Source organism: Gopherus evgoodei, chromosome 6, assembly GCF_007399415.2.
Source record: "Gopherus evgoodei ecotype Sinaloan lineage chromosome 6, rGopEvg1_v1.p, whole genome shotgun sequence".
NCBI classification, from domain to species: Eukaryota; Metazoa; Chordata; order Testudines; family Testudinidae; genus Gopherus; species Gopherus evgoodei.
This window is the reverse complement of record NC_044327.1, coordinates 32,555,333-32,580,616: the sequence shown is the minus strand read 5'-3', so window position 1 is coordinate 32,580,616 and position 25,284 is coordinate 32,555,333. Positions and strand designations below refer to the sequence as shown.

Genomic DNA, 25,284 nt, shown 5'->3' with positions numbered 1-25,284 from the left:
ATGTTCCTTATGAAATATGGATTCAATAACATGGGTGTCTGTATCTCTTACCTTACATAATTTAATATGACAAACATTATGTAGTCAAATGTTCTGATTTGGAAGCTGAGATTGACTCTTAGGAATGTGGAAGGGTTTGGGTAAAGAAATAAGTTTCTTGTCTTTAACATTTTTTAATGTGTACATTTTCAAAGACTCTGGATGCTTTAGGAATATATAAATATCCCACATGACCTGTTCAATCAGGGCTTATAATAATTATGTTACTTAAGTGTGTTGTACCAATTTTTTCATTTCATTTTTTTAAATATGCAAAATATACAAGGAGCATGTCTAGTACTATACAACCACATTTTAATCTATTTTATAATTATCTGTTGTGGAGAGTCCTTTGGAATCAGTCACCGAGTAATACCATGTACTTTCTAAAAACAGTAGCCATTAAATTCGTCGCCTGCAGAAAAACAGTGTCTTGTGCTCCCCCTGCTGGCTTTTTGGCCACAGTGAGCTAACACCGCTCCAAAATGTGTTTTTATTTTTCTGCCATTGTGGCTATAATGCAATCTGCCAGATGAGTCAAACCTCGTTGAAAGCTTTAGGAGAGAGAGAGGATAGTAAGGTCTGTGAAATGAACGATCAGTAGGGGAAAACACTTTTTAGGGAAAAAACTACAAGCAGTAGTGAATAAAACAGGGCAGGGGACACTAAAATATTAAGTATCCCTCCTAAGAGGGAATTGTCTACCCTCTTTTCTTCTGCTGTATGATGTGTTAGCACATTCTCTCTGCTGTACACTAAAGCCTTTCCAAATTGATCGATACTGCTAAGCAAGATTCAAAAATGGAATATTTATATTAAAAGCTCAGTATTACAAAATGGCAGAAGTAATTTTTAACCTGAATTTCTGAAACTAAACAACTCCTGCACCTGACATCCTTTGCCTCCCCACAACCCTAAGATCAGGAGGCAAATTTGTGAGGCTAACTCTCTGTTCTTACCTTAATGTTTCCAGATTATTTGGAGACAGCTATACAATTTGAAGTAATGACTTTATTACACCTAGAAATAAATTGTGTGTTTTATGACCACTTGTCTTAAATTTCTAGACAAAACATAGAATACACTAGTTTAGGTTGGTAGTGCCAATATAGCCAATTTAATGACTAAATTAAGTGTAGTAAACCAAAATTGCTTCAATTGCTAACTAGCTTCATCATGTCTATCTGCTGCTTGAGTTCTTTTAAAACCATTTTCATAAAAAGGCATTTGCCCTATGGCATCTATTTAACCAAACTGGGAGATTACATTTTGCAACATGAAGTCATTGATGTGCCTTTGCATGGGAACCAACAGTTGTTTTAGATCCTCCATTTCCCCCATCTCTTTGCCTTATAATCCTAGTGGTGATTAAGTCTCTAGGCACTTTCTCTTTTATTGGCTGCCACAGTCTATATGTTATGAAAAGTACTTCCTGACTGCATCATGCTCTCCCAAATATTTCTTTTACAGATCTGTTACTCCTGCTATATCAAGGGGATTATGTTTCTTGAAGAAATGTGTGTACCTTTATTTAATTTACTCGGGTATTTTAACAAGCATGTAATCTCTATATTAATTATCCTTTTGATGTTTGTCATACAAGATACCAAAGAAAGTATAGAATGATTCACTTGGGTTGTTTCAACTAGATATTTGACAGATAGGCAAAGGTAAGCTGTGGTATGTAAATACATTATCAGCCAATAATCCACAATCTAAATGTTACAATCATCACTTGAAAGAAAGGTTTAGTTGATGTGCCACTTTCAGCAACAGAATCTATTACTTACTTTTATTGTCTGCAGTGGAGGGAAAATCAAATGCTTCAGAACACTGTTAGTTTTTTTTTTTAAAAAAGGAAATACATTTAAAAGTATATGTGTTTGTACTACGATATATACAACACAGAGTATGGGTGAACTTTCATGTATCTCTGCCAGTATGCCCAGTTATTTAATTAATTCTTATATATTAATTGAATGTGATGAATGAAAATACTATTGTTTCCCATGAAATTTTGTGCCTCCCATGCTGTTTTCTTCCAGCTGTCGTTGAGTCATGTAGAGTGATTGCACAAGGGGTGGTGGTTGATAAGAATGTATCACACTTAGGTGAGAGTGAATCTGAGTTGTAGTGAGGGGCTGTCCTAGTGGTTGATGTAATTCTTTACATTCATGAATGTGGAGCCAAATTTATCTATGGTGAGCATAATGTTGATACCATGGTTTCAATAAGCACATCAAATTCCTGGTTTTAGAAGATAATTTTAAACTGGGGACTTGTTTCTTTTAAAACCCAGCAAGGGCTGCTGGGCTGGGTTTCCATACTACTGAATCCCTCAACTCTCCAAGACCTATTTCACAGGTGTCAAGAAAAGACCCAGGATCAAGCCCTGTTGCTTTGCAGTGTAGATGCAGCCTCACAGGACGCATGCTCTGGCGGTCTGCCAAAAGTAATCCACAATCCCACAGGCTTTCTTTGTCCCCTGGGTAGTCAAGTTTTCCCACACTGCACCACCAACAAAGAGCTCGAGCAGCCACATTTTGGGAGAGTGCTAGGAAGTCTGGATTATAGTTGGTTGAACTCATGCCTTGTCTACACTACAGGGGGAGATCGATCCAAGTTACACAACTTCAGCTACATGAATAATGTAGCTGAAGTTGATGTACTTAGATCTACTTACCGCGGGATCCACACTACGCTATGTTGATAGGAGATGCTCTCCCATCGACTCCCCTTGTGTGTCTCGTTCAGATCGTGTACAGGAGTTGACAGGAGAGAGATCTGTGGTCGATTTAGCAGGTCTTCACTAGATCCGCTAAATTGACTGTTGACGCATCATCAATCACCATGCATCGATCCCCTGGTAAGTGTGAACAAGCCCTTAGACCCACATAATGCAGCCTAGATGCTGGAACCCAGGTTGGGATCTAGGGTTCAACAATTCCTAAACTTCAGTTACAAATGTGTGTAGATGCTGAAGCCTTAGGTTAATAAACACGGGGTCTGGTAACTTGAGTTCTACTGATCCTGGGCTGACATTGCAGTGTAGGAATTATCTTGTAGCTCAGTTATTAGGCACTCACCTGAGATGTGGGAGATCCAGATTCAAGTCCCTGCTCTCTCTGATTCAGACCAGAAAAAAAGACAAATTTTGAAACCTTTCTTATGAAATGGAATTCTTATTTTCCAGACACCCCTATTGAGGACATCACCCTGGCCCTTTGTTGGCCAAGACATGAAAGAACACAACTAAGAATCAGACTCTGGCCCTCCACATGAAATATTAAAAACTGCACTAATCACTAGATCTTGCCTTTGTGTTTTGTTTCACATAGAACTTAGGCTTTACGCGCGCACACACTTCAAAACTCCAGGAAAATGGTCTTGACTAAAATCAGGAATGATTAATGTTTTTGTTTTAATTAGTGGCATGACAAGTGGGGAAGTGCCTTACCTTCAAACATTCAAATGTCATCAGAATTGTTAAGGGGAGTAATAGATTTTATTTACTGCTTAGTGTTTAAAGGCACTTATCTTTCATTAGTATGCTACAAGTACATGCCTTCAAGTAGATAAAAGGTGGTGGCAAGGAGGAGGGAGAAAAATTGTTCTTAACCTCTGGGAACAGGACAAGAAGCAATGGACTTAAATTGCAGCAAGGGAGGTTTAGGTTGGACATTAGGAAAACTTCCTAACTGTCAGGGTGGCTAAGCACTGGAATAAATTGCCTAGGGAGGTTGTGGACTCTCCATAATTGGAAATTTTTAAGAGCAGGTTAGACAAACACCTGACAGGGATGGTCTAGATAATACTTAGTCCTGCCACGAATGCAGGGGACTGGACTAGATGACCTCTCAAGGCCTCTTCCAGTTCTACGATTAGTAGAGTGCATAATAATTTGATACTTGGATCAGGAAGTTTCAAAATCTGTCTAATATATTTAAAATACTAGTGTGGTTTAGACCCACAGTGAGAATGCATTCATAGAGAACCGTCTTCTCAGCTAGACTATTTAATTTCCTATCTCAGCCACATTTTATTTATGGTTGGTAGAGCTGGGCAGAGGCCAAATTTTCCATTGTGTAGGAAATTGATTAGATTTTGAGGAATTGCCATTTTCCAGTGGAAAAATATTTCTAATCAGAAATTTTTTGGCCAACTCTAATGTTTGGACTCCTTACTGCTGGCTCTGAAGGCTTGGCAATACCAGTTTTTTGTTTTGTTTTTAAATATATACCCATGAAAAAGTCTGTCTTGTGGGTCAGTCTCTTATTGTTCCCCATCCCCAAGTTTCTTCTTAGGCTTTTGGAGATTATTTTCTGGTGTTATGGTGGCTGCTGTGTTTATGCATGTACTATTACTGTATTTTTTACTTATTGTTTGAGGAAAGCTCTAGATAGGTTTTTTTAAAATGTCACAAAACTAAATAAAATATTTTAAATAACAAAAATGCAAACATTAAAAACAAAACAATTAACAGTTCCTCTTCCCCTTACATCTATGAGGAGGAAGAGAGAGGTTGCTATTTCATAGTTCTAATATTTGAAAGACATTACACCTTTTCTACACAGCCTCAAGTTCAAGCTATGAGGGAATGAATAGCAGTGCACAGCAAAATTCTACATTGCAGCGTGGATGCTGCAGGCACACATTTAAAGATAATTTAGTTTGCGTCAACGTGTTCATTTTCAAACAGGCAGGGCCGGCTCTAGCCATTTCGCCGCCCCAAGCACTGCGGCACCCCACGGGAGGCGCTCTGCCACTCACCGGTCCCGTAGCTCTGGTGGACCTCCTGCAGGCATGCCTGTGAATGCTCCACTGGAGCTGCGGGACCAGCGGACCTTCCGCAGGGATGCCTGGGGGAGGTCCACCGGAGCTGCCTGCCGCCCTCTCGGCAACCGGCAGAGCACCCCCCGTGGCATGCTGCCCCAAGCACGCGCTTGGTACGCTGGGGCCTGGAGCCAGCCCTGCAAACAGGACTACATTAATGTTCACACCTGCAGCATCCACATGGGGGAGTTGGAGTGCAGCACTTCAATGCACACTTCTGTTCACACCCTGTAGTCCAAACTGTGGGGCATTGTAGACATAGTCTCAGTTCCTACACTGATGGGCACAGCCTAAACATAAAGATTAGACAAGTCCTGAAGAGTTTTCTGTCAGTGTCTTGCTAATTAGATAACAAGTATAGCTCCACAACAGAATACAGGTACCTTGCTCTAACATCCCATCTAACTGACACAAGTTCTCTTTGAAAGGCCAACTCCTGTTTTCAGAGCAGTTCTACAAACTATATTTTTAAAATTAGTCAACCTCAATATAGATTGTGGGTTACTGTGACCCTAGTTTGCTCATTGCATTTCTCATGTTCTGCTGCTGTCACATTCTGAATTGTGGTTACTTCAACAGCAGTTCACAAAAATTAAATGTTTCCCTCTTCCTCATTGTAAACATGTGGCAGTGTAAGGCAGCCAAATAAACCACAGCTACAGATAGGCAGGAGGGTTCCCACCCCAACTCCCGGGAAACCTCCCCCTCAAAAAAACAGATGCTTATCAGTAGAGAAGGGTGAATGAACACCAACTGACGAAAAACAACATAGTTATATAGTTAAATGCATAATTTTTATATATGTGATATAAAGATCAGGGAATTGTAGATATATCAGTTCCAGGTTTAATTGCACTTCTGTCCCTTGAAGAGCACTCTGTGGGGCAGGAACTCGTGTTCTTCTCCCTCCAGAATAGTGTTTTAGGGTTGTGTTTATTCCAGCAGGTCTGATCATACTTTAGTGCCTGCTATTCTGATGTTTCTCAAGGGCTTTGACAGTGTTTACCGATGACCAGTCAGCTTTCGTGAAGCACAATTCATTTATTTAGGACAAAAGCATTACAGAGAAAACCTACAACAAAACAATAAATGGTCTACATTCATGTTAAACTTACCAGTTGTGCCCATCTTCCATATGGAGACCATGGTAACTTTCAAAAATCCTTCAAACTCTTATAGTAGGCTTTTGTCCTGTTGGTTAAAGTCTCCTGTCAGTTTGTGGATCAAGTGAGGGTCACAGAATCAGTTCAGGCTGACACTTTATACAGTTAGGGGACTATTTTTTCCCCACTCATTCTGAAACAGATAAAACCAGGCAATGCTTCAAAAGGCTGTGTAGCTGTATAACCAGCACAGTGACTTTGCATTAATAAACTCCAAGGGACTCCTGGTTCCCCAAAACCATCCTGTGAGCCAGGAAGACAAAGACTTAGAGCATTTGTTGATACTAAAGTCTTTGAATATTCCATGTACCCCCACAGCATCTGACATATCCAAATGTAATAGTCTTTGAAGTTTCCATGCTTCTAGGGTCTCAGATCTCTTGTTTCTTCCCATTAGAAGAGAGAGACGTCAACTCCTTCACCCTGGTGAATAACAATACAATGTGAGGGGGAGATACTGAGTGTCTCATTCTTTCATTTAAACCCCCCCAGAAATTTCCCAGTTCTCCACAGCAGGTACGCCATTGGCTTGGCAACTTGAATGGGGCTTGAGTGAATGCTAATTCAACCAAATTAAGGCCAAAGCCTAAGCTTTCCCTTTAACTTTGTGGTAGTTCCCATTCTCAGCAACAAAATTTTCTTTACAACACTTATACTATTCTAATTGGCAAATATGCACCAGTGTCTACACATAGCTCTTATTTAGCAAGCTCTCCTTGACTTCCAAAATTTCAAGAAGATTTTAATGATGTCTTTTAAATATTTTGTTCACTGAGATATCAGTGGCTACATTGATCTCCACTCCTGAGTCAAACCAAACCAATATTACAAACCACACTATCTTTCACCCAGGCAAGTGGACTTAGTGATAAATGGTCACTTAGACCAAAAATCACAAATGCTGAGATTGCTTCAAGTCCTAACAGACCAGTCACTTACCCCAGATCAATTTGCATCTGAGATCACAGGCCAAAGAGAACACCTGTTGCCATTTCTATAATGAACTAATTAAAGGTTATTTACATGGGGAAATGAATTATTTATTTACAGATTACAGTAAGCATATACACACAAGTGAGTTATCTGTGATTCCCAAAGGTAGCAGAGATGTGGTAATCTGTCAATTCAAGAGGTCTTTCAGGGCAGACCCAGGCTCTGCCTCAGTTGAGTCTCTCTAGCCCTGTGAGAGTTCATACAGCAAAGAGATGAAAAATCTTCATGTCAGCTATTTTTATTTCCATCTTCCAGCATTAAAACCGATGGGACGAGGCCCTCTGCACATACTTCTCTATGGATGGATGAGGCAATGAACAAAGCTTTTGTCTTTTATAATTGCCCATTTAATTTCTGATAATCCTCCTGGATGGAGGGGTGGGAGAGGGATGATTCCCATGGCTGGGTTCACAAGTTGAGAACAAACCGTTTTCAAAGCTACAAACTAAAATGTACCTATTTCTTAATAGCATGGAATACAGACATTACAAATGAGATGAACGCATGCAGCAATTTACAGGCGTTTGGTAGAGTCTAAACACTAAATACATTCTTATATGACTAATACCTATTTTGAACAAAACTAACCTATGTATGAGCTGGTTTGGTTTCCAGCTATGAGCTTGTCAGTTTTTAGCTAACACCTATGGTCTTGGCCAAAGCTGGCACTTGGTTTACCAGCATCACAATTAGCATTACAAATATATTTTTATAGCAATAAGCTTAGGTATCTGACAATCATAACTGGGAGCAAGCTACCCATACAGGTTAAACACAGAAATTTAGTTGGCATAATTCAACTGAGGCAACCATCCATTACAAATTTAGCCATAGATTGATCTATGAAATTCACTATTGCTGGATATTGTTGAAGTAACTTGCATAGGAAGATTTAAAGAAGAATTAGATGCTTAGTAAGAACAGTGCTGGCAGTTACAGTCATGTGGGGAAAAAAATAGGATTATCAATTCTCATGCTATAATGTGAAAACTCCTTGAGACAGATGGCAGTTAGAGAACCCCCCCCCCGCCACACACACACACACACACACACAAAATAGTGTTGCACAGTGGCTAAGGTGCTCTGTTTTTTCCTCTTTTACTGAAAAAATTGGTGGAGATCACTGCTTGAGACCATATATTTAAGTACAATATTTGGGCCATTGTGCTGTTCCAGTAATTCTTCTGTTTGTGAGCTAGATGATCCTCCTGATTTAATTCACTGCTTGTCATCTAGGTTCTATTGTTGCTTTCTAAGCAGGAGAAGGAAAGAGTACTATAGTATGTTGGAATGATTGTGCATGTTGTCAGTAAATGAATCCTATTTGTGTACAAATTCTGTGTATGCACTATTTTACATCATAATTTTATAACCCCCAAGTTACAGTATTTTGTAGATTTTTTTTTTGTTTGCACACCCAAAACTCCCCTTGGTTCCATGAAGTTCTAAAATTCTTTTTAATGTCTGTAGCATTTAAACTTTTATTTTTGCCATAGAGAAAGGAAATTCCCTGGCAGTTTGAGAACTGTATGCAGTCAATTGAATTGTATGCATTTCATCATCAAAATCTGTTTAAGATTTAGAAAATTTGAATAAAATGTTTACTTTAAGATAATATTGTGTAATCAACCTATAGGAAAATAATTAGCCTTACTTTGAGCATATGTTACTCATTGGAAAAATGGGTTTTGTTCTTTCAGAATTACTAGTTCAGTAAAAATAAACTTGTTTCTGAGGATAACTACTGTAAACATTAGGTGTTAACATCTCTGGAATGAATGATTTTTCGGAGGTTCTTAGCGCTCTATCAATGTGAGCTGCTGGTGAGGTCAGCACCTTCTGAAAATCAGGCCAGAAACAATGGGGTCAGATCATATGTAATGAGAAGTCCCAGAAATAGCATTTTTAGTGGTTCAGAATGTGGTTCACTTACTGTTGGTACCTCTTGAAAGATGTCAGGTATCAGAGGGGTAACCGTGTTAGTCTGGGTCTGTAAAAAGTGACAAAGAGTCCTGTGGCGCCTTATAGACTAACAGATGTATAGGAACATAAGCTTTCGTGGGTGAATACCCACTTTGTCAGATGCATGCTGAAGTGGGTATTCACCCATGAAAGCTTATGCTCCTATACTTCTGTTAGTCTATAAGGTGCCACAGGACTCTTTGTCGCTTTTTATTTGAAAGATGCTGGCTCTGCGATATGTTTGGCCTTTAAGATTTTTACAATGGCAAACTTGGGCTAAGACGCACCTCGCACACCATATCTGCCATTTGCTTGTTTGGTAGGACTACTTAAACATAAGAACAGCTCAAAAGCTTAGTGCCATTATCAACGGTGTAATTAAAAACATAAGGAAATACCCAACATAAACAAAACACAGGAAAAAGTAAACAGCAGTATGAGAAAGTGGAACCAGGTAAAGGTTTTCTTCCGCTAGCACAATCTACTTCACAGCGTTTTTTCCCCTACCAGGAGTTTGAAGCGAAGAAGACTTCATTAAAATACTGGGTAGCCAGATGGGTTTTAGGAATTATCCACTGATATATCATTCTGTATGAGAAATGAACTGTGGAAAAAGTTAGGGAGAACATAGGATCTTGCTTGAAATGTTATGGGGGCAACGTGAGTTTTGACCCTCACATGTTTGTAGTTGTGCTGTAAAGTAGAGGTTCCTTACCTGCCTTGTTGTCATAACTGTTTTGCTTTTCACACTGGACATTTTTTATTAGAAATTCCTGAACTTTCTTTTTATGTGCTCTTCTCATTTATACTACTTAAACCCTTTGTTCAGAAGTTAAAATTGCCCTAACTACCTGCCAAACAATTTAGAGGATCATTCTGCAGTGTCTTAGATCTTATTGTACTACAACTCAGTGAAAAAGTGCACCTTTTAAAACCACTGAGGTACTGTATTTATCTTTTAAAATAAACCAGCCATGTGTTTCTTAATATAAGATCAGTTTTTTCAAAGGACAAAGATTGCCAATGTTTTAAAAGGGGGAACCTAGAAGAATTGTTTTAACCTATGAATGTATTCTAAGAGTGAACAAATTCTACAGTTTGTAATCCAAGTGTTTAGGTTAAATCTTGTGTTCATACTGTTTTTGTTGTTTTAAATCTCCTCTGTGCTTATCCTTGTTGCAGGACCCCAATAAGAATATAAACACAAACAGCAGCAGCAGTAGTAACAGTTTTTCAAAGCCCCATAAATTAACAAAGGAGCACAAGGAAAAACCGTCTAAAGACTCAAAAGAACATAAAAGTGCCTTCAAAGAACCTTCCAGGGAACACAACAAATCTTCCAAAGAATCCTCTAAGAAACCCAAAGAAAACAAACCACTGAAAGATGAAAAAACAGTTCCTAAGATGGCCTTCAAGGAACCCAAACCCATGTCCAAGGAGCCAAAATCTGAAAATAGCATTCTTACTATAACAGGTGGACAGCAGCAAGAAAAGAAAGCCCCTACAAAAAGGCCACCTACTACAGATTCTGAGGAACTTACTGCCAAAAAAAGGAAAAAAAGTAGTTCGGAGGCTTTATTTCGAAGTTTTTCTAGTGCTCCCTCCCTAATACTTACTTGTTCTTCTGACAAAAAACAAATAAGGGATAAATCTCATCTTAAGATGGGGAAAGTCAAAATGGAAAGTGAGACACTGGAGAAGAAAAAGCCTACTTTACCACCATTTGATGATATTGTGGATCCCAATGACTCTGACATGGAGGAAAACATGTCCTCCAAATCTGAAGTAAGTATCTCTTGTTTTTGTTTCCCTGTTTTGGGTTCTGTTCCATATTTTTCTTCCTTTTTTTTATTTCTTTCAGGCAACTTTGTTATATCTGTGGATTCTAAATGGGCTTTTAGATCTTTTGTAAATTATGCAAAATCATGGATGTTAACTGTTGGCTATTTAAATGTTTAGATGTTTTGGTTGTATTGTCACTTGGCTCATCAACTTGTTGACATTATAATTTTGGCTGCATTTCAGCGGCAATGCCTCCGAATGATGCTGTTTGCCACCAAATTTCAGCGGCATTTCGGTGGATGCTCGTCCGCCGGCCAGTATGCAGGTGCACTTAGACGCCTCGGCGGGCACCTATTTATAGATTATTTACTAGATTTATGTAAAATGTCTGGAATTAACAATGACTTATCAATTTATTGAAACCAATTTCACCTTTTGTGAGAGATTGGATTGTAAGGATTTTTTCATGCTCTGTGATGAGGATTTGTATTGAGGCAAGAAAACTCTGTGGTAGGTTCTATTAGTTACTGAAATGTGAATAAAATATTTGTTCTATTAGTTATCGAGATGTGAATAAAAGAAATGTTAAAGTATAATTGCTGCCAATATGCTGTTTGCAGAGGGCAAGTGTATGGTGCAGTAATCTACACACATTCCCTTCTTACTAATAACAATGTTGAGAACATTCGTGTCCTGATTAAAGCATAGCTTTTTGTAACACAGATTTTTTTTTCTCCATGGGGAAAAAAAGCTCTATAATGAGCCACTGAAGATTGTTGTGATTTCACTGAAAGGATATTTCTGTAAGAAGTTATATAATAGCATTATGTAATAGTACTAGAGAGACAGCCACTTCAGTATCAATGGGCATTTCTGGGTTGGGGTAGAGGGAATGGTAACTACTAGTGCTCCTCTTCTCACCTTCTTTCGCTTTCAAAAGTGCAGATCCATTGCTGCTTGCTAGCTTTTGTTTGCACTTCTACATGATACTTGAGTGATAGCATTTGGGTCACTAGAGAGCTGTTTAGATGTTAAGTTGGTAGTAAATATTTATATTCCAGCAGCACCCAGAGACCACAGTCAGAATCAGAGGTTGTGCTCTCTGCTGTACAGATGTTGAGGTAGACAAAGTCTCTGCCCCCAAAGAGTTTACATAGTAATAACAGAAGTAATATACAAAGACGGGTAGGGAGGGAGACAATTAAATATATACACTTTATATATGTGGTATAGTGGTATATTTCTATATTTATATTTGCAACTTTTTTTTAGTTTTTTAAATTACACAAATAGCATTATTTTCCAATTGCCCTGAGTCTTGCCAATTAACATTGGCTACTTTCTTGTTGTTGTCACAGCTGAAGTTGGCCTGGAGAAGGGATTAAAAGGAGGAATGATCAATTCAGATATCAAGGAGAACAATGCACACGTAACGGGGTGGTGTTGAAGTAAGGATGAAGATGTTTGTGGGAATGAGCAGACAAGTGGGTGGTCAAGGTTGGTGTCTTTGGCTGAACAGAATATCTATGAGTAACAAAAACAAGTGGATAAGATCAGAGAGACGAAGTCTGAAGGGTCTTGAAGGTCAGGCAGAGAAACTTGAACTTGATATAGTGGAAGAAGCAGAGCCAGTGGAGGGATTTAAAGAGGGCAGTGGTTGGAGAGACTGACAAAGAAACCTGGTCTTCAGTAGCTCCAGTTGATATGGATCAGAATGTGAAGTGAGTGTTGAGGAAGAGCTTACAGTAATCAAAGCAGGAGATAAAAGTTTCAGCTGTGGGCTAGTGGGATAGGAAGGATAATATGGAAGAAGCAGCAGTAAGATTTGGAAACAGCCTAGATATATGGGGTAAGAGAGAATCAAAGATGACCCAAGCTTACAGTCTTGACAGATGGGAAGAATGACACTGTTGTCAACAGTGACCCAGAAGAGGGCTCTAGAGGAAAGATAGGGAAGTTCCATTTTGGCCAAGCAAAATTGAAGCTGAGTGGAAGGCATCCAGCAGGTAATGGCAAGATAGTTGAGATGTGGCTACAGTGACACAGACTGGGAGTGAAAAAACAACTTTGTGAGTGGCTTGTGTTTAAGCTTTTTAAAAACTGATGAATATGAATTGCTGCAGTAATTCATGGATTTATTTACAAGGAATCATATGTGTTAGATGTGAAGTGGATTTATATGCTCACCACAATCAAGGAGGTTTTTTTTGTTACAGTTAGACATATATTATGCTGGTTACTTTGTTTTAAAATGATATCCCAGTTGGTTTACATACTGATAGTTTATGGGCATTTGGGTATCTTTATAGCTTGTCAAGGAGTTTGCCATCATATAACCTACATCATCCCCAGAATTGTACATTAACATTCCAAAATGGAAGGAAGACAGGTAAATCATAGCAAACTTTTAGCAGTTCAGTCCAGCTCAAAGTATGAGCTATTTTTTGTTGTTGGCTGTATTTTGGTGAATGGGAATATATCTTGTTTTTGTTTTTGTTGGGTTTTTTTTGGTTTGTTTTAAGAGGCATGGCAGATGTAATTATTCGTGTCTGAGAGTATTGTACAGCAGTTTTCTGGTAACTCTGTACACTTGAATTCATTGGTAATGCTCGTGGCTGGGATAGCATGATTAATATATATGATCTTCATAAAAATGTAGTGTCCATGCTTTCTTGGTGGGGAGTGGGCAGAAGAGCACTGCTCAGAGGAACTGATAATGAAGAGGTCTAGTAACCTGGCTCATTTGGAGGTGTCTGAGGCAATGAAAGGAGATAATGCCAGAATATTCCTGCACATAAATAGTTAGGCCAGCATTTATAAAATATTGTATGTTTCTGATACCAGATTAGTGATGTGCTGTCAAAACTCCAAAAAGGAGCAAGCTCAAAAACTGTCTATGTCAACTGCTGCTCTATGTTACCATCCATGGGCAAAATATGACCCACGTCCCACATTCTTGGCCAAAATCCATTAGTCCTTTCTCCCATTACCACCCAAACCCCTAGCCATCCTTCCTTCAATCTTTGACCCACCATTCTTAAACCCATTCCCTAGCATTGTATAGAGGCTCTTAAATAATCCTTCCACCTGGTAGTTATTCGACAGCAGTAGCTGTGGTGGTGGCAGGTGGGCTGTCCTGCAGCTTATCTGTAGGGTGGTTGGTTGGCTTAATAGTGGATTGTCTTCACCTCACTATCTGAGGGGGAAAAGCTCTGCAAATGGAGGAAAGAAGAGAGAGGAGAAAGAAGAGCTTCCCCTTTTCTCTCCTTTACTCTAACACTATTCCTTTTGGTTTTTGAGATAGGCCAGTCTCCCCTGAGTGCTAGCGGTTTTCCCTTTCATTACGTTGTTTTTGTTTTTACACTTCTGACATGCTTATGTGCATTTCTGTATGCCTCTAACATGTATAATATAGTGATCCAATAAGAACTAGGGGTCACCAAATGTAGGCAGCAGGTTTAAAACAAACAAAAGGAAGTATTTTTTCATACAGCGCACAGTCAAGCTGTGCAGCTCCTTGCCAGAGGATGTTGTAAAGGCCGAGACTATAACAGAGTTCAAAAAAGAACTGGAGAAATTCATGGAGGATAGGTTGATCAATGGCTATTAGCCAGGATGGGCAGGGATGGAGTCCCTAGCCTCTGTTTGCCAGAAGCTGGGAATGGGCGATAAGGAATGGATCACTTGATGATTATCTGTTCTGTTCTGATTATCTGTTCTGTTCATTCCCTCTGGGGCACCTGGCATTGGCCACTGTTGGAAGACAGGATACTGGGCTAGATGGATCTTTGGTCTGATCTAGTATGGCCCTTCTTATGTTCTTATGTAATTCTCATTCTACTTAGTATGTTAGAAAAAAATTATACCGATAAAATTTGATTTCTTCAAATATCTAATTAGAGTAGGAGAAATGAGAGTTAATTGCAAAATCCAAGCAGAAAACATTAAAGAAAAAGGTTCCTTAACCTATCCTGAATTATTTTCAAGAATCATTCCTCTTCAGAAGAAAACTGAACTTAGAACAGTGAAGTGACCGAAGACTAATTAAAAAAAAATTGGGCATTTTTCTGAAAACTTTTGCCTAACCTGCACATTCATCTGTTTTTAAGTGCAACTTAGCTTTTGAGATAAGAGTTTTAATCACTTCTCTTAGTAAACGGTCTGTGATAGCATCTTCTATGGGGAGATGGGTGGAGGCAGGGAGAAGGGAATTAAAATACTCCCTAAAGGTAATAGAGGAATCTCAGTGGGTATCGACACTGTCTGTAGGGGTAGAGATGCTGGATAGTGTGGAAAGGAACTCTTCAAACCACCCAAGTGGAATTTTTATTTTAACTCTCCTTCTAGCTTGTTGTATGCCTGCTCTGCCCTACCCTATTCAAAGCCCTGTTTAAACTGTCTGGAACCAGCAATAAATATCCCACTGTGGAGGCATCAGCTTTTGATTTTCACATGATGGAAGCTTGTCACAAGCAGAGAAGGTCTTTATTTTATTTCTAAAGTGGCTTTTTAATGACTGTTCCCCATGTGCATGCAAAGGCTGTAAAACTTGCAGGGTACATAGCTGAACAGAATCCTCTTTATAGGATGGGACTAGCAATGTTACAGCTATGGTTGAGATGGGATTTTCATTCTAAATCCTTGTTGCCAGTGGCTTTATAACTTTCTGAAAAAAATTAGGTGTAAGGCTGAAATTGCTCATGCTTGTTGTCAGTCTTGAGCTAAATTAATTTAAACATGTGAAGAGAAGATTCAGCATTGTTAAGACTTAGCAGTTACCTAGAGCTTCACAGATAAACTGAAATCATTTCAAAAGTTCAAATTCTGCAGGCATAAGCCTTTACTTCAGGCATGTAGTATTATTATTTGACTCTTCAGCCAGTCAGTTTTCCTTTTATCCCTTAAGAGAGGCATTTAAGGCAAAAAGGAAGGCTACTGTAACACAAGTTGGGATTGTAAAGCTATAGAAATCAAGGAAATGTGTGCTACTTTGGGAGCTCTATAGCCCAATTTATGTAGAATGGGAATTGGGGATTTCTGACACTATTATGAGCATTTAGAGTTTATGGTGCTTAATGATTCTGAATGTGTGTTCTGTAACTTGGCTGTTGTGATCCTACTGCAGCTGACTTTTTTCAGTATCCCAATTAAAATCCACAGGTGCATTCATTTTTAATACAAAGTAGGATTCCATGACGCAAGAGCTATTTGCAGTGCTGTTTATCACTTGTCAGTGATTGTAGTGTAATACCTGAGGGATACCTTGACATTAAATTAAAATACTACTGAAATTCAGACTTAGAGGTCTATAGGCTGCTTTTGTTCACTGCCCATGGCAGCTAGTAGTGCCCCTTCAAAGGGGAACTCTAGAAGCAGAGCTGGCTGTTCTGAATGCCTGTTTAAGACAGGATTCTGTCCCTAGGATCCCTGACAATCCATACAGCCCCATAATGATGTGGAAAAGGGAGGGGAGCAGAATTGTGGTAAAACCTACAGGTGGCATACAGATTAGTCAAAACTAGTGAAGAGTGGAAGGAACTTGAAAAGACCCGAACAGAGGCAAGTGTGTGAGCAACATGATGGCTGATGAAATTCAGTGTAGGCAAGTAGAAGAAACCATTTGAATTACTCAAATATGCGAATGCGTTCTAAAGTAACTGTGGATGCTCAGGAAAAGAACTAGATATCTTTGTGAAAAGCTTAGTGAAGAGCATTTGTTATATTTACAATGATGGTCAAAAGATGTTAGGTTGCACTAAAGGAATAGACAACAGCAGTAATGAAAATATTATACTACTATTACTGTACATAAGTGGATTATATGCCCTCATCTTGAACTGTGTGTTCAGTTCTGGTCATGCTGCAAGAAATGAACCAACCCGTAACTTCCTGAAGCTGGAAAGATACTTCTCCAATGGGCATGGTTAGACTATAAAGTTTAGTTTTACATGTCTTGGTCAAATGTTTTCTCTCCTCTGTAACTTTAACTGATTTACTCTCTGTGGTGTAGTTAGGTTTGATGCACAGACAATTTACAGTTTTACGACAAAGATCGACTATATATTTTCAATAGTCACTTAAATGTTTGTTCATTAAGTGGCTTTTTTTTAAAAAAATTTAATTACAATCAGATTACAGATCAATTTCTATAATTCAACTGCAGTAATACAAATGTCAGGCCACCAAAGCAACAATAACATTTTTGAGTAAAGCTATAATCTGGTAATTACCAAAGGACACATTTTTTCTAGTTTTGGATGCTTTTTTATGCTTGAAGTGAAATATTGCAGATCACACACAATGTGAATAGTGTCAGTAATTATTAGTAATCAATATATTAATTATTCAACTGAGAATTTTTTGTAAAGGTGTAATTGTGCCTTTATGAGTCATAACTGAAAATGCCAAATTCAGGACAAACTGCTGAGGAATAGGGCAAACACAACCCAAAACTGGTGGTTATTCTCCCATGAGATATACCAAACAAGCAACTTAAGTGAACTTCGGTCTCACCACGCTGGCTAACAAGATATCATAAAAGCAGTTTCCTTTGGTATTCCAGTCCTTGTATTACCCTCCAGAACACTGGCCTTTAGAGATGATTGGTTCTTTACAACTAGTCTCATCAAATGAAAGTTCTTCTGATCTCAAAGGACCAGCCATTCACCCAAGTCCATATATAACTCAGATCTTACTCCAAAATCACGCTGATGCCAATCAATTAGTATCTAAAATCTGAAGTTTTATTTATAAAAAGGAAAAAAGAAAGGTGAGAGTTAAAATTGGTTGAAGGAATTAAATACATACAGTAATTGCAAAGTTCTTGGTTCAGGCTTGTAGCAGTGATAGAATAATCAATTTTGACCATCCTGACACCCGCCCAGTCTCTCAGCCTATTTTAGAGCTTCCTGGTGTTATTGTAAGTTATGTCTGGCTGTTCATAGCCCCAAGGGGCTGATTTGGCAGGCAGGTAATTGCAGGAGAGCAGTGGTGCTCTGCCCATGCCTTGTTTTTTCCTCCCTGCTTATGCCCCCTATTCAGTGGACTGGGATGGGGCATGGTATCGCACCTTATACCAGTATATAAGGCAATAGATGTGCCTACACTGCACACTCCTTTTGGTGGCATGTAGAGTACATAGCCTCTTAGTATGGGTATAAATAGCATTGTAGACAGTGAGGCATTGCTTAAGCGACTACAGTAACGGCAGACCTGAAGCCTGTGGGTATATACCTTACACATTTTTCCACAGCCCAAGCAGAGCTTTCCCTATCCTGCTGCCTCCCTGCTGCTGGAGCCTTTCCCCACTGCAGGAAAAGACTTTGGCAATGGGGAGGCAACGGGGAAAGGCTCCTGCAGTGGGGAAACTGTTGAAGCTTTCCCCTGCTGCGTTCCCTCTGCCAGAGCCTTTCCCTGACACCAGTGGCTATGCACCACAGTGTGAATGCAGCTTGCTTTTCGCTACAGCATGCGGCTATGCATACCCCACACACCGCTGATATTGGAGTGTAGTGTAAATGTTGCGAGTAAGAGCTGTCTGTGCTCTTTATCTCTAAAAATCAGACTATGCATTTAGGTACCTAGCTTTAGGCATCCAAATTTGAGATTTTACCTCGTATTCCTTGTCATGTGCTACTGTACATGACATTTAGTTCTTTTGCCTACTGCCTATTTGAGGGGCAGAGGTGGAGTTTCCTCTACATTACTTATGTCTGCTGACATCTAATTCAGCCTCTGAGGTGTCTTTAAAACTTCATCTTTGAATACAGAGCCAAGGCAGCTTACCAATGCCTTGTAGGTGACTGAGAAAGTTAGATAATGTTATACTCTGATTTTCTGTGGTCAACCCACATTTTGAACTTCAAATACCATGATAAAATTACAGTGGGTGTGGGGGGAAACTGTAGATCCAGGTACATCTTTGGTTGGTGATGAGCACTCTGCACATAATTGAATTATTTCTCTGCCCATGACCTATAGACTGTTCATGTATGTGGTGACTTTTCTGTTAGCTGTGATATATACTGCATCATTTGACACATTTTTGTTCTGTTTCTCTATTTGCTTACTCTTGCTTGTTGGCAAGAGTCAAATATTTTTCTTTGAGCTCCTCTCTTGGCTGCATCACTTTCCAAATGTGTCATTGTTTTAAAATATGTTAAACATTAGCATTAGCAGCAGACTTGCTGTTCACTATACTGTATGTCTTTTAAAAGACCTAGTAACATTTATATGAGCTAACAAAGCTATCCAGACGCCCTTGTATATTCAAACAGTTGGAAATCCCACACGTGGACCAGGGAATTATTTTACTGGCTTTGGTATGAAGAGTGCAAGGCATCAAGGGAAGGGAGGAGAAGGAAGACATACAAGATTTATAGCTTTATTGACCCAGAGGGAGACTAGAACAGTGCACTTGAAAACTCCAGCGACTCTTTTATCTTTATTTTTTGTTTAAGAACAACTTTGAGAAAAAATTCAATGACAGGATGTTTGAGTTGAAGAAAATTCTGCCTGCTTGCTTCCTATATGGGATAGTGCAGCAGCACGATAACAAAGTACTTGACCTTCTTGTTTTCGCTGTCTGTGGAATCATGAAATATAGTGACATTCTCATAATATTTACATGAACTGCTAACTGTTGTGTGAAATGGGGAAATATGAAGTCTTGGATCTATATGAAATGTTTCCTCAGGCTAGAGCTGCCTGTTCTAAGTGGAATAACCAAGGAGAAGAGGATGTTGTGGCACTTCTTGTTGGTTTGTCACCAGTTTGCCGGCTTTAAAGAAACTATTATAGATGAATTATAGACACAAAGATGAGAAAAATAAGCACATGCTTAGGAGTTCCAGTTGACAATGTCCCTCATTCAACTTTTGTTTAAATCTCAGATCCCTTGACTTGCATGGAATTTAGTTCATTTATGCCAGTAAAAGTGAGAGCAGAATTTGACCCTGGATGTTCACGAAAATGCATATAATCTGTTATGTATCCAGGATTGTTGTGCTCCCCTGACTTTGCCACACATTCTGTGTATCCTCTTTGTCTTCTGTGTCTTTGTATATATCCTTGCAATTAATACAACATTAGTAGTATTAGTTTATTGGCATCCTAAAGCCTATGAAAATGCCAGCTCAGCAGAAGTGCATTAATCCATAAAAATGTGAAGGAATGGCATTTAATGCACTGCATTGTGTGTGGTAGCAAGCCTAGACAGTAGGATAGTGAAGAACTTCAGTTATTAAAAGGCAGAATACTTGAGAGCTATTTAAATTACGTTTCTCTCTAGAAAAAAAAATTGTAAACTGCGTTACAGGAAGTCCACTGCTGACAAGGAATGTACAGTAGTGAATATGGTTATGTATTAAATTAACTGTTTGCATATCTTAAAGTAGTCTTAAAAGTTTGCCCCATTAGTACCCTTTAAAAGTTAACCATAAAATGCCACTTTACATCTGGCATAAGATCTATTAATTTGGCCGTTAAGAATGTGCAAGAATATTTTTAAAACCCCCATGGTCTTGTAAAATTTCCAGGCTCTTATTAGCTGAAAAATCCTACCTTCTGCCAGGGCTTGGAGCCAAGGTAAGATCTTTTAGCAGATAACATTGAGAGTTTGAAATAACAGTAATGAAGTAGAAGTCCATATGGAATTTTCAACTTGTTATCCATTTGAAATAAGCTGTAGGGGCTAGAGGCGGAAGATTATTTTTAAAGCACAGTTTTAATTTGTTGCTGCAGGTTAGACTGTGTTACTACTTTGGCTAATTTTCAGACAAAAATATTGAAAAGCCAGTGAGCTCTGTGGTTTTGTACTCCTTGTGTTTGTATGAGACCTTTCTCCTGAGTAAGCCAGCTTCCACAACCAGTGGCTCAGTTACGCTTCAGAAAATGTCTTTCTTTTTTGATATTTTATTCCCAGTTTCTGCATTTACACATGGACTTAAAAAAGAAAAAGAAATAGTAAAAGACTCCAGGTGCATATTATAAACGAGCACCCAGGAGCCACTGTTGTGGAGTCTTTTGCCCACTGTACTCCTGTGCTGACGGTATTAAACTCTAGGCTCAAATAGATGGACATGGTGGCCCTACGTGTGAAATATAAGCACATCACCTCTACGTTTGGTCAGTGTTTTTCTGGGGGCTCCTATAGAGGAATGGGTGAAGCAGTCAGGACTTGGATACCATGCTGATGGGCACCTTTCATATGGCTATACAAAGCGTATTTTGTTAGCTTCTGTTATGAATGGAAAAATGTTTTGTCTGTCCTCACTGAAACCGGCTGCACGCAACAACCTTCCTAACTGTAGTAAGACATCTACAGCGCATGGCACTGCTTTTTTTAATAATTGAAAAAAATTAAACATACAAGAGTACAAAATAACACGTTATCTCATTGTCTGCCACTTGAAGAAAGGGTGAACTCTTACGTATACCAGCAATTCTCAAACTGTGGTCATTGGGCTAGTATCTGATGTTTGCACGTGCACGAAGCCCAATTCTTCACAATTTCACTCTTAACTAAGTAATCTGTCTCTTGTGCCACTGTTTTCTGTAATTTACAGTGTACATGCTGTGTACTTGGAATATTAATTTGATAAGAAATCTCTTAGAAAAGCAGAGTCCAATCCTGCAAAGTTGCTGAGCATCACTTGATTCAGTGGAAGTGGAGTATGGTGAGTACTTCCCAGAAGATGCTCAGATCCTTTCAGGATTGGACCCTAAAGATGTAGTATACCAGACTCATTAATTAAAATAATATAAAAATAAGAGTAAAATTTTAAGTAGGTTGGAACCTGGATTGATGACCACCTGTGAATACCTGATACTCTAGTGTTGCTGCCTTTTTGTAAGAGCAAAAGCTGCTCTCACTGATTTTAGTATTTGATGGCTTTGACAATTCCTCTTTGCAGGCCTCAATTAATGTTGCTTCTGACGCACACACACACACACGCACACGCACACACACGCACACTCTCACACACACACACACACACACACACACACACACACACCCTCTTTGAGTTAGTAAAGGCCTTGCTTCAATTCCTTCCTGGAATGGATTTCTCACAAATTATTTCATGTTTACTAGATATTCTTTCTGATCTGTCCACAGCAGTCTTGGTAATTTTTGTGTTCTTGCCAAAAGGCACTTACGCATCAGCAATCTTTAATTACAGTAACTTTAATTTTAACCGTTGCGCATTAAACTGTTCTGTAGGTTGTAAGATGAATTGTTGTTGAACCAGGAAGGTGAGAAAAGCTCTGTAGGTAATGATTCTACTGTGGTAGTAACTTTGCATGTAAGAAGAGATGGTGGTTATTACAGTAGTTGTTCTGTAATCCCTTGTTGGTTTATACAAATTTGAAAAAAAATTAAAACTATTTAAAATATCTGAAAAAAATTGTTGTGACCAGCTTAAAAGTTTAATCACATGAAAGTCAGGAAGTTCAGTGACATTCTCACAGCAAAATACATGTTACATTATTGCTCAACATTGCTCAATGTAAAATACTGGTAAACAAATAATGTAATATAATATAAAGTTAGTGTTCTAGGCCCGAATGCTGCAAACGCTTTATACAAATGCTTAAATTTATTCAGAAGTGTAATTGTATTCACATCAGTGGGATTACTTGTGTATAAAGTCAAGCCCCTGCATAAAGGCATTGCTGGATTGGGACCTTATTTTTTATATTTCAGCCTTATAAAATTCTATTAACCCATTAGCCTGCAGCAAGTAAATATTTTACATGAGTACGTTCAATGTCAGTGTTTTCATTATGTCATTCTGTTGTAGCAAAGGACAGACAATTGTACTTTGTGTCTGGGCTGGGAAATTCATGATAGTTTTGTCAGGCTGATATAATTATGGATGTGCATACTACAGAGTTCTGTGATCATGTGAGATTGTGATTTTCAAATTTCACCATATATTTTGGATTAATATATATTTTCTGTTAGCTGCGGATCAGGTAGAAGGTTTTGTATATTGTTCCACTCTTCAGCACACGGTCATTTTTAGTAATAACCTCTTGCCTCTAAAATAGTTTGATATATTCCAGATTTTTTTTATGCTCTTTCACTCTTTATGTAGAACAGTCAAAGTTACTGTTGTTTTCTTTGGCTAGATTTGTACATTTTATCTACAGTTCTCCTGAAGATTCATTGCCAAACTCCCCCAGATATTCATAAGATTAATTTTCATAACATTTCCCATTCAGAAGCTTGTAATCTAGCTGGATGATTAAAATGAATTTTCCACAACATAGTGTACATATAATTTAATTGAATGTTACACTTAAAAACTAAATAATCACTTCAAGTTGTATTTTAATAGACAGAATACAGAAAGGATTACCCAAGCACAATACAAATGCTTAAATATCGTGTATAACTTAGTTATAAGTTATTTCCTGCTGATCAGATAGTGCCATTACAAATCCTGCAGCATTCTGGGTGGATTGTATTGTGGTAGCTGTTTAAATGTGATTCGGTATCTTAGGAATGTTGGGGAATCCTGTCCTAATTGGTAAAAAAGTGTTTTATTTTCCTTGCGGAATGTTACAGTAGGAATGGTTATGAGAGTGACCAAATTTTGAACCGAAGGATTGGATGGTGGGGATAGATGAATGCATGGTGGATATTTTTAGGAAGCTACAAAGGTGCACATTGGGGGAGGGGGTTTGAGGGGTGGGGAAAATGGGGCTTGTTCCCCTCATGCAGCATCAGAGCAAAGCTAAAGCTGGCTCACAAAGAAAAACAAAACAACCTCACCCTGTAGAAAGCAGATTTTGTAAATCTGACCACCAGGAGACTTGAATAGCCTTCAAAAATGGAGTCATTGCAGGTGTCTTTCATTTGTTCCCTGAAAGATCATAGAATCATAGAAGATTGGGTTTGGAAGAGACCTCAGGAGGTCATCAAGTCCAGAGGGGGGGCAAACTACGGCCCGCGGGCCACATCCGGCCCTCAGGTCCTTTCCCTGGCCTCTGCCCCCCAAGCTCCTGCCAGGGTGCAGTTCAGGACAGGCTTGCAGAGGAGCCAACCCAACTCCCCAGCACTGCAGTAAGCAGGGTGGAGGCTAGCCCCTGGCCCCTCCCCTTTTGCTCCCCTCCCTTCCTGTTTCCCTCACACTCAGTTCCCCCAGCACCTGGGCAGCGTATCTGCAGCTCTGGCCAGGTGGCAGGGCTGTAGCGCCGTCAGACCTGGTGCTCCAGGGTGGCGTGGTCAGGCGGGCAGGGAGCAGGGTGAATTCCAGCAGGGTGGGGCAAGGAACAGGGCGGGTTGCAGGGGCGTGGTCAAGGGGCCTGGGCTCTGCTGCCAGGGACAGTGGCAGAGCAAACCAGGGCCCCCACTCCACCCTCAGCAGCCAAGCCGAGATAGGGAGTGGACCCTGCCCAACTGCCAGGGAGAGCAGCCAAACAAGCAGGGGAAATGCACAGGGAAAGGACTGATCCCCCCTTTTCCCCCACCCCATGCGGGGTGGGGAGAGCAGGGAGGGTTGTATAGGAGATGGGGGGGGACTCTCCAGGGGGGTGGTCAGGGCATGGGGAGCAGGGAGGATTGGATAGGGGGTGGGCATCCCAGGGGGATGGTCAGCAGGCAGAGAGCAGGTGTGTTTGGATAGGATGCGGGAGTCCCGGGAGGCAGTCAGGGGTGGGGAGCAGTGGGGGCTGGATAGGGGATGGGGAGCAGGCCACGCCTCACTGTTTGAGGAGGCATAGCCTCCCCCAGCCTTCCCTACCCAGCCCTCCATACAATTTCTGTACCGAATGTGGCCCTAGGGCCAAAAAGTTTGCCCCCCCCCCGATCTAGTCCAACCCCCTGCTCAAAGCAGGACGAACCCCAACTAAACCCCAACCACCCTGCTTGGGTGAGGTCTAGAGGAGGGTAGGATAACAACATGTGACAGGCGTGGGGGGTGGGGGGACTGATTACTGAGTTGTTTGTGCACTAAGCTAACCTGACCTGTCATGAGGCCAATCTACAGGCAAATGTGGATTTTAATGCCCCATCTAACTAATGTATCATACTACAGAACATTATTTTGAGCTGAAACTGTTATTTAGATTCATACAGATTTGCTGATCTAGCTTGCTTGTGTGTGACTCTGGAGGGCCATGGTGTTTGCTAACTAATGCTGATTTATTTTTGAACTCCTCAATGTTTCAACTATTGAACAGAGGTGTAGCAGAGCAGCACTATCCCTTTAGGGGAAAATTATTATATGTAATTTATTGCATCAAGGATTTTTTGTATACTATTAATTTTGGGAGCATATATTAGAATCTTTGTGAAGATGCCGCTTGCCATATTAAGCCATAAACCATTTGGCAAATTGACAGAAATTAGATTCCATTTTGTAGCAGTCGGTTTCATACTGTAGTGTTAGGAGGTAGGGAGATATGGATATAGCAATTTACACTTCTCATCTGAGTCTCTTTTGAAAGATCTGCGAAACTTATCTCTCACTCTGAGCTACAACTGAAAAGGATGATTAAAGGAGAC

General features: G+C 39.6%; 1 protein-coding gene across 4 annotated transcripts in view; it reads left to right on the top strand.

Annotated features, from left to right (window-relative positions):
- MLLT3 (MLLT3 super elongation complex subunit) overlaps positions 1 to 25,284 on the top strand; it is a 223,675-nt gene that overhangs the window by 159,361 nt on the left and 39,030 nt on the right. For all 4 annotated transcript variants that reach the window (XM_030567652.1, XM_030567654.1, XM_030567653.1 and 1 more), the window contains one exon: positions 10,173 to 10,775. In XM_030567652.1, coding sequence (XP_030423512.1) covers positions 10,173 to 10,775 — 603 coding nt within the window. The remainder of the gene's footprint in view (positions 1 to 10,172; positions 10,776 to 25,284) is intronic.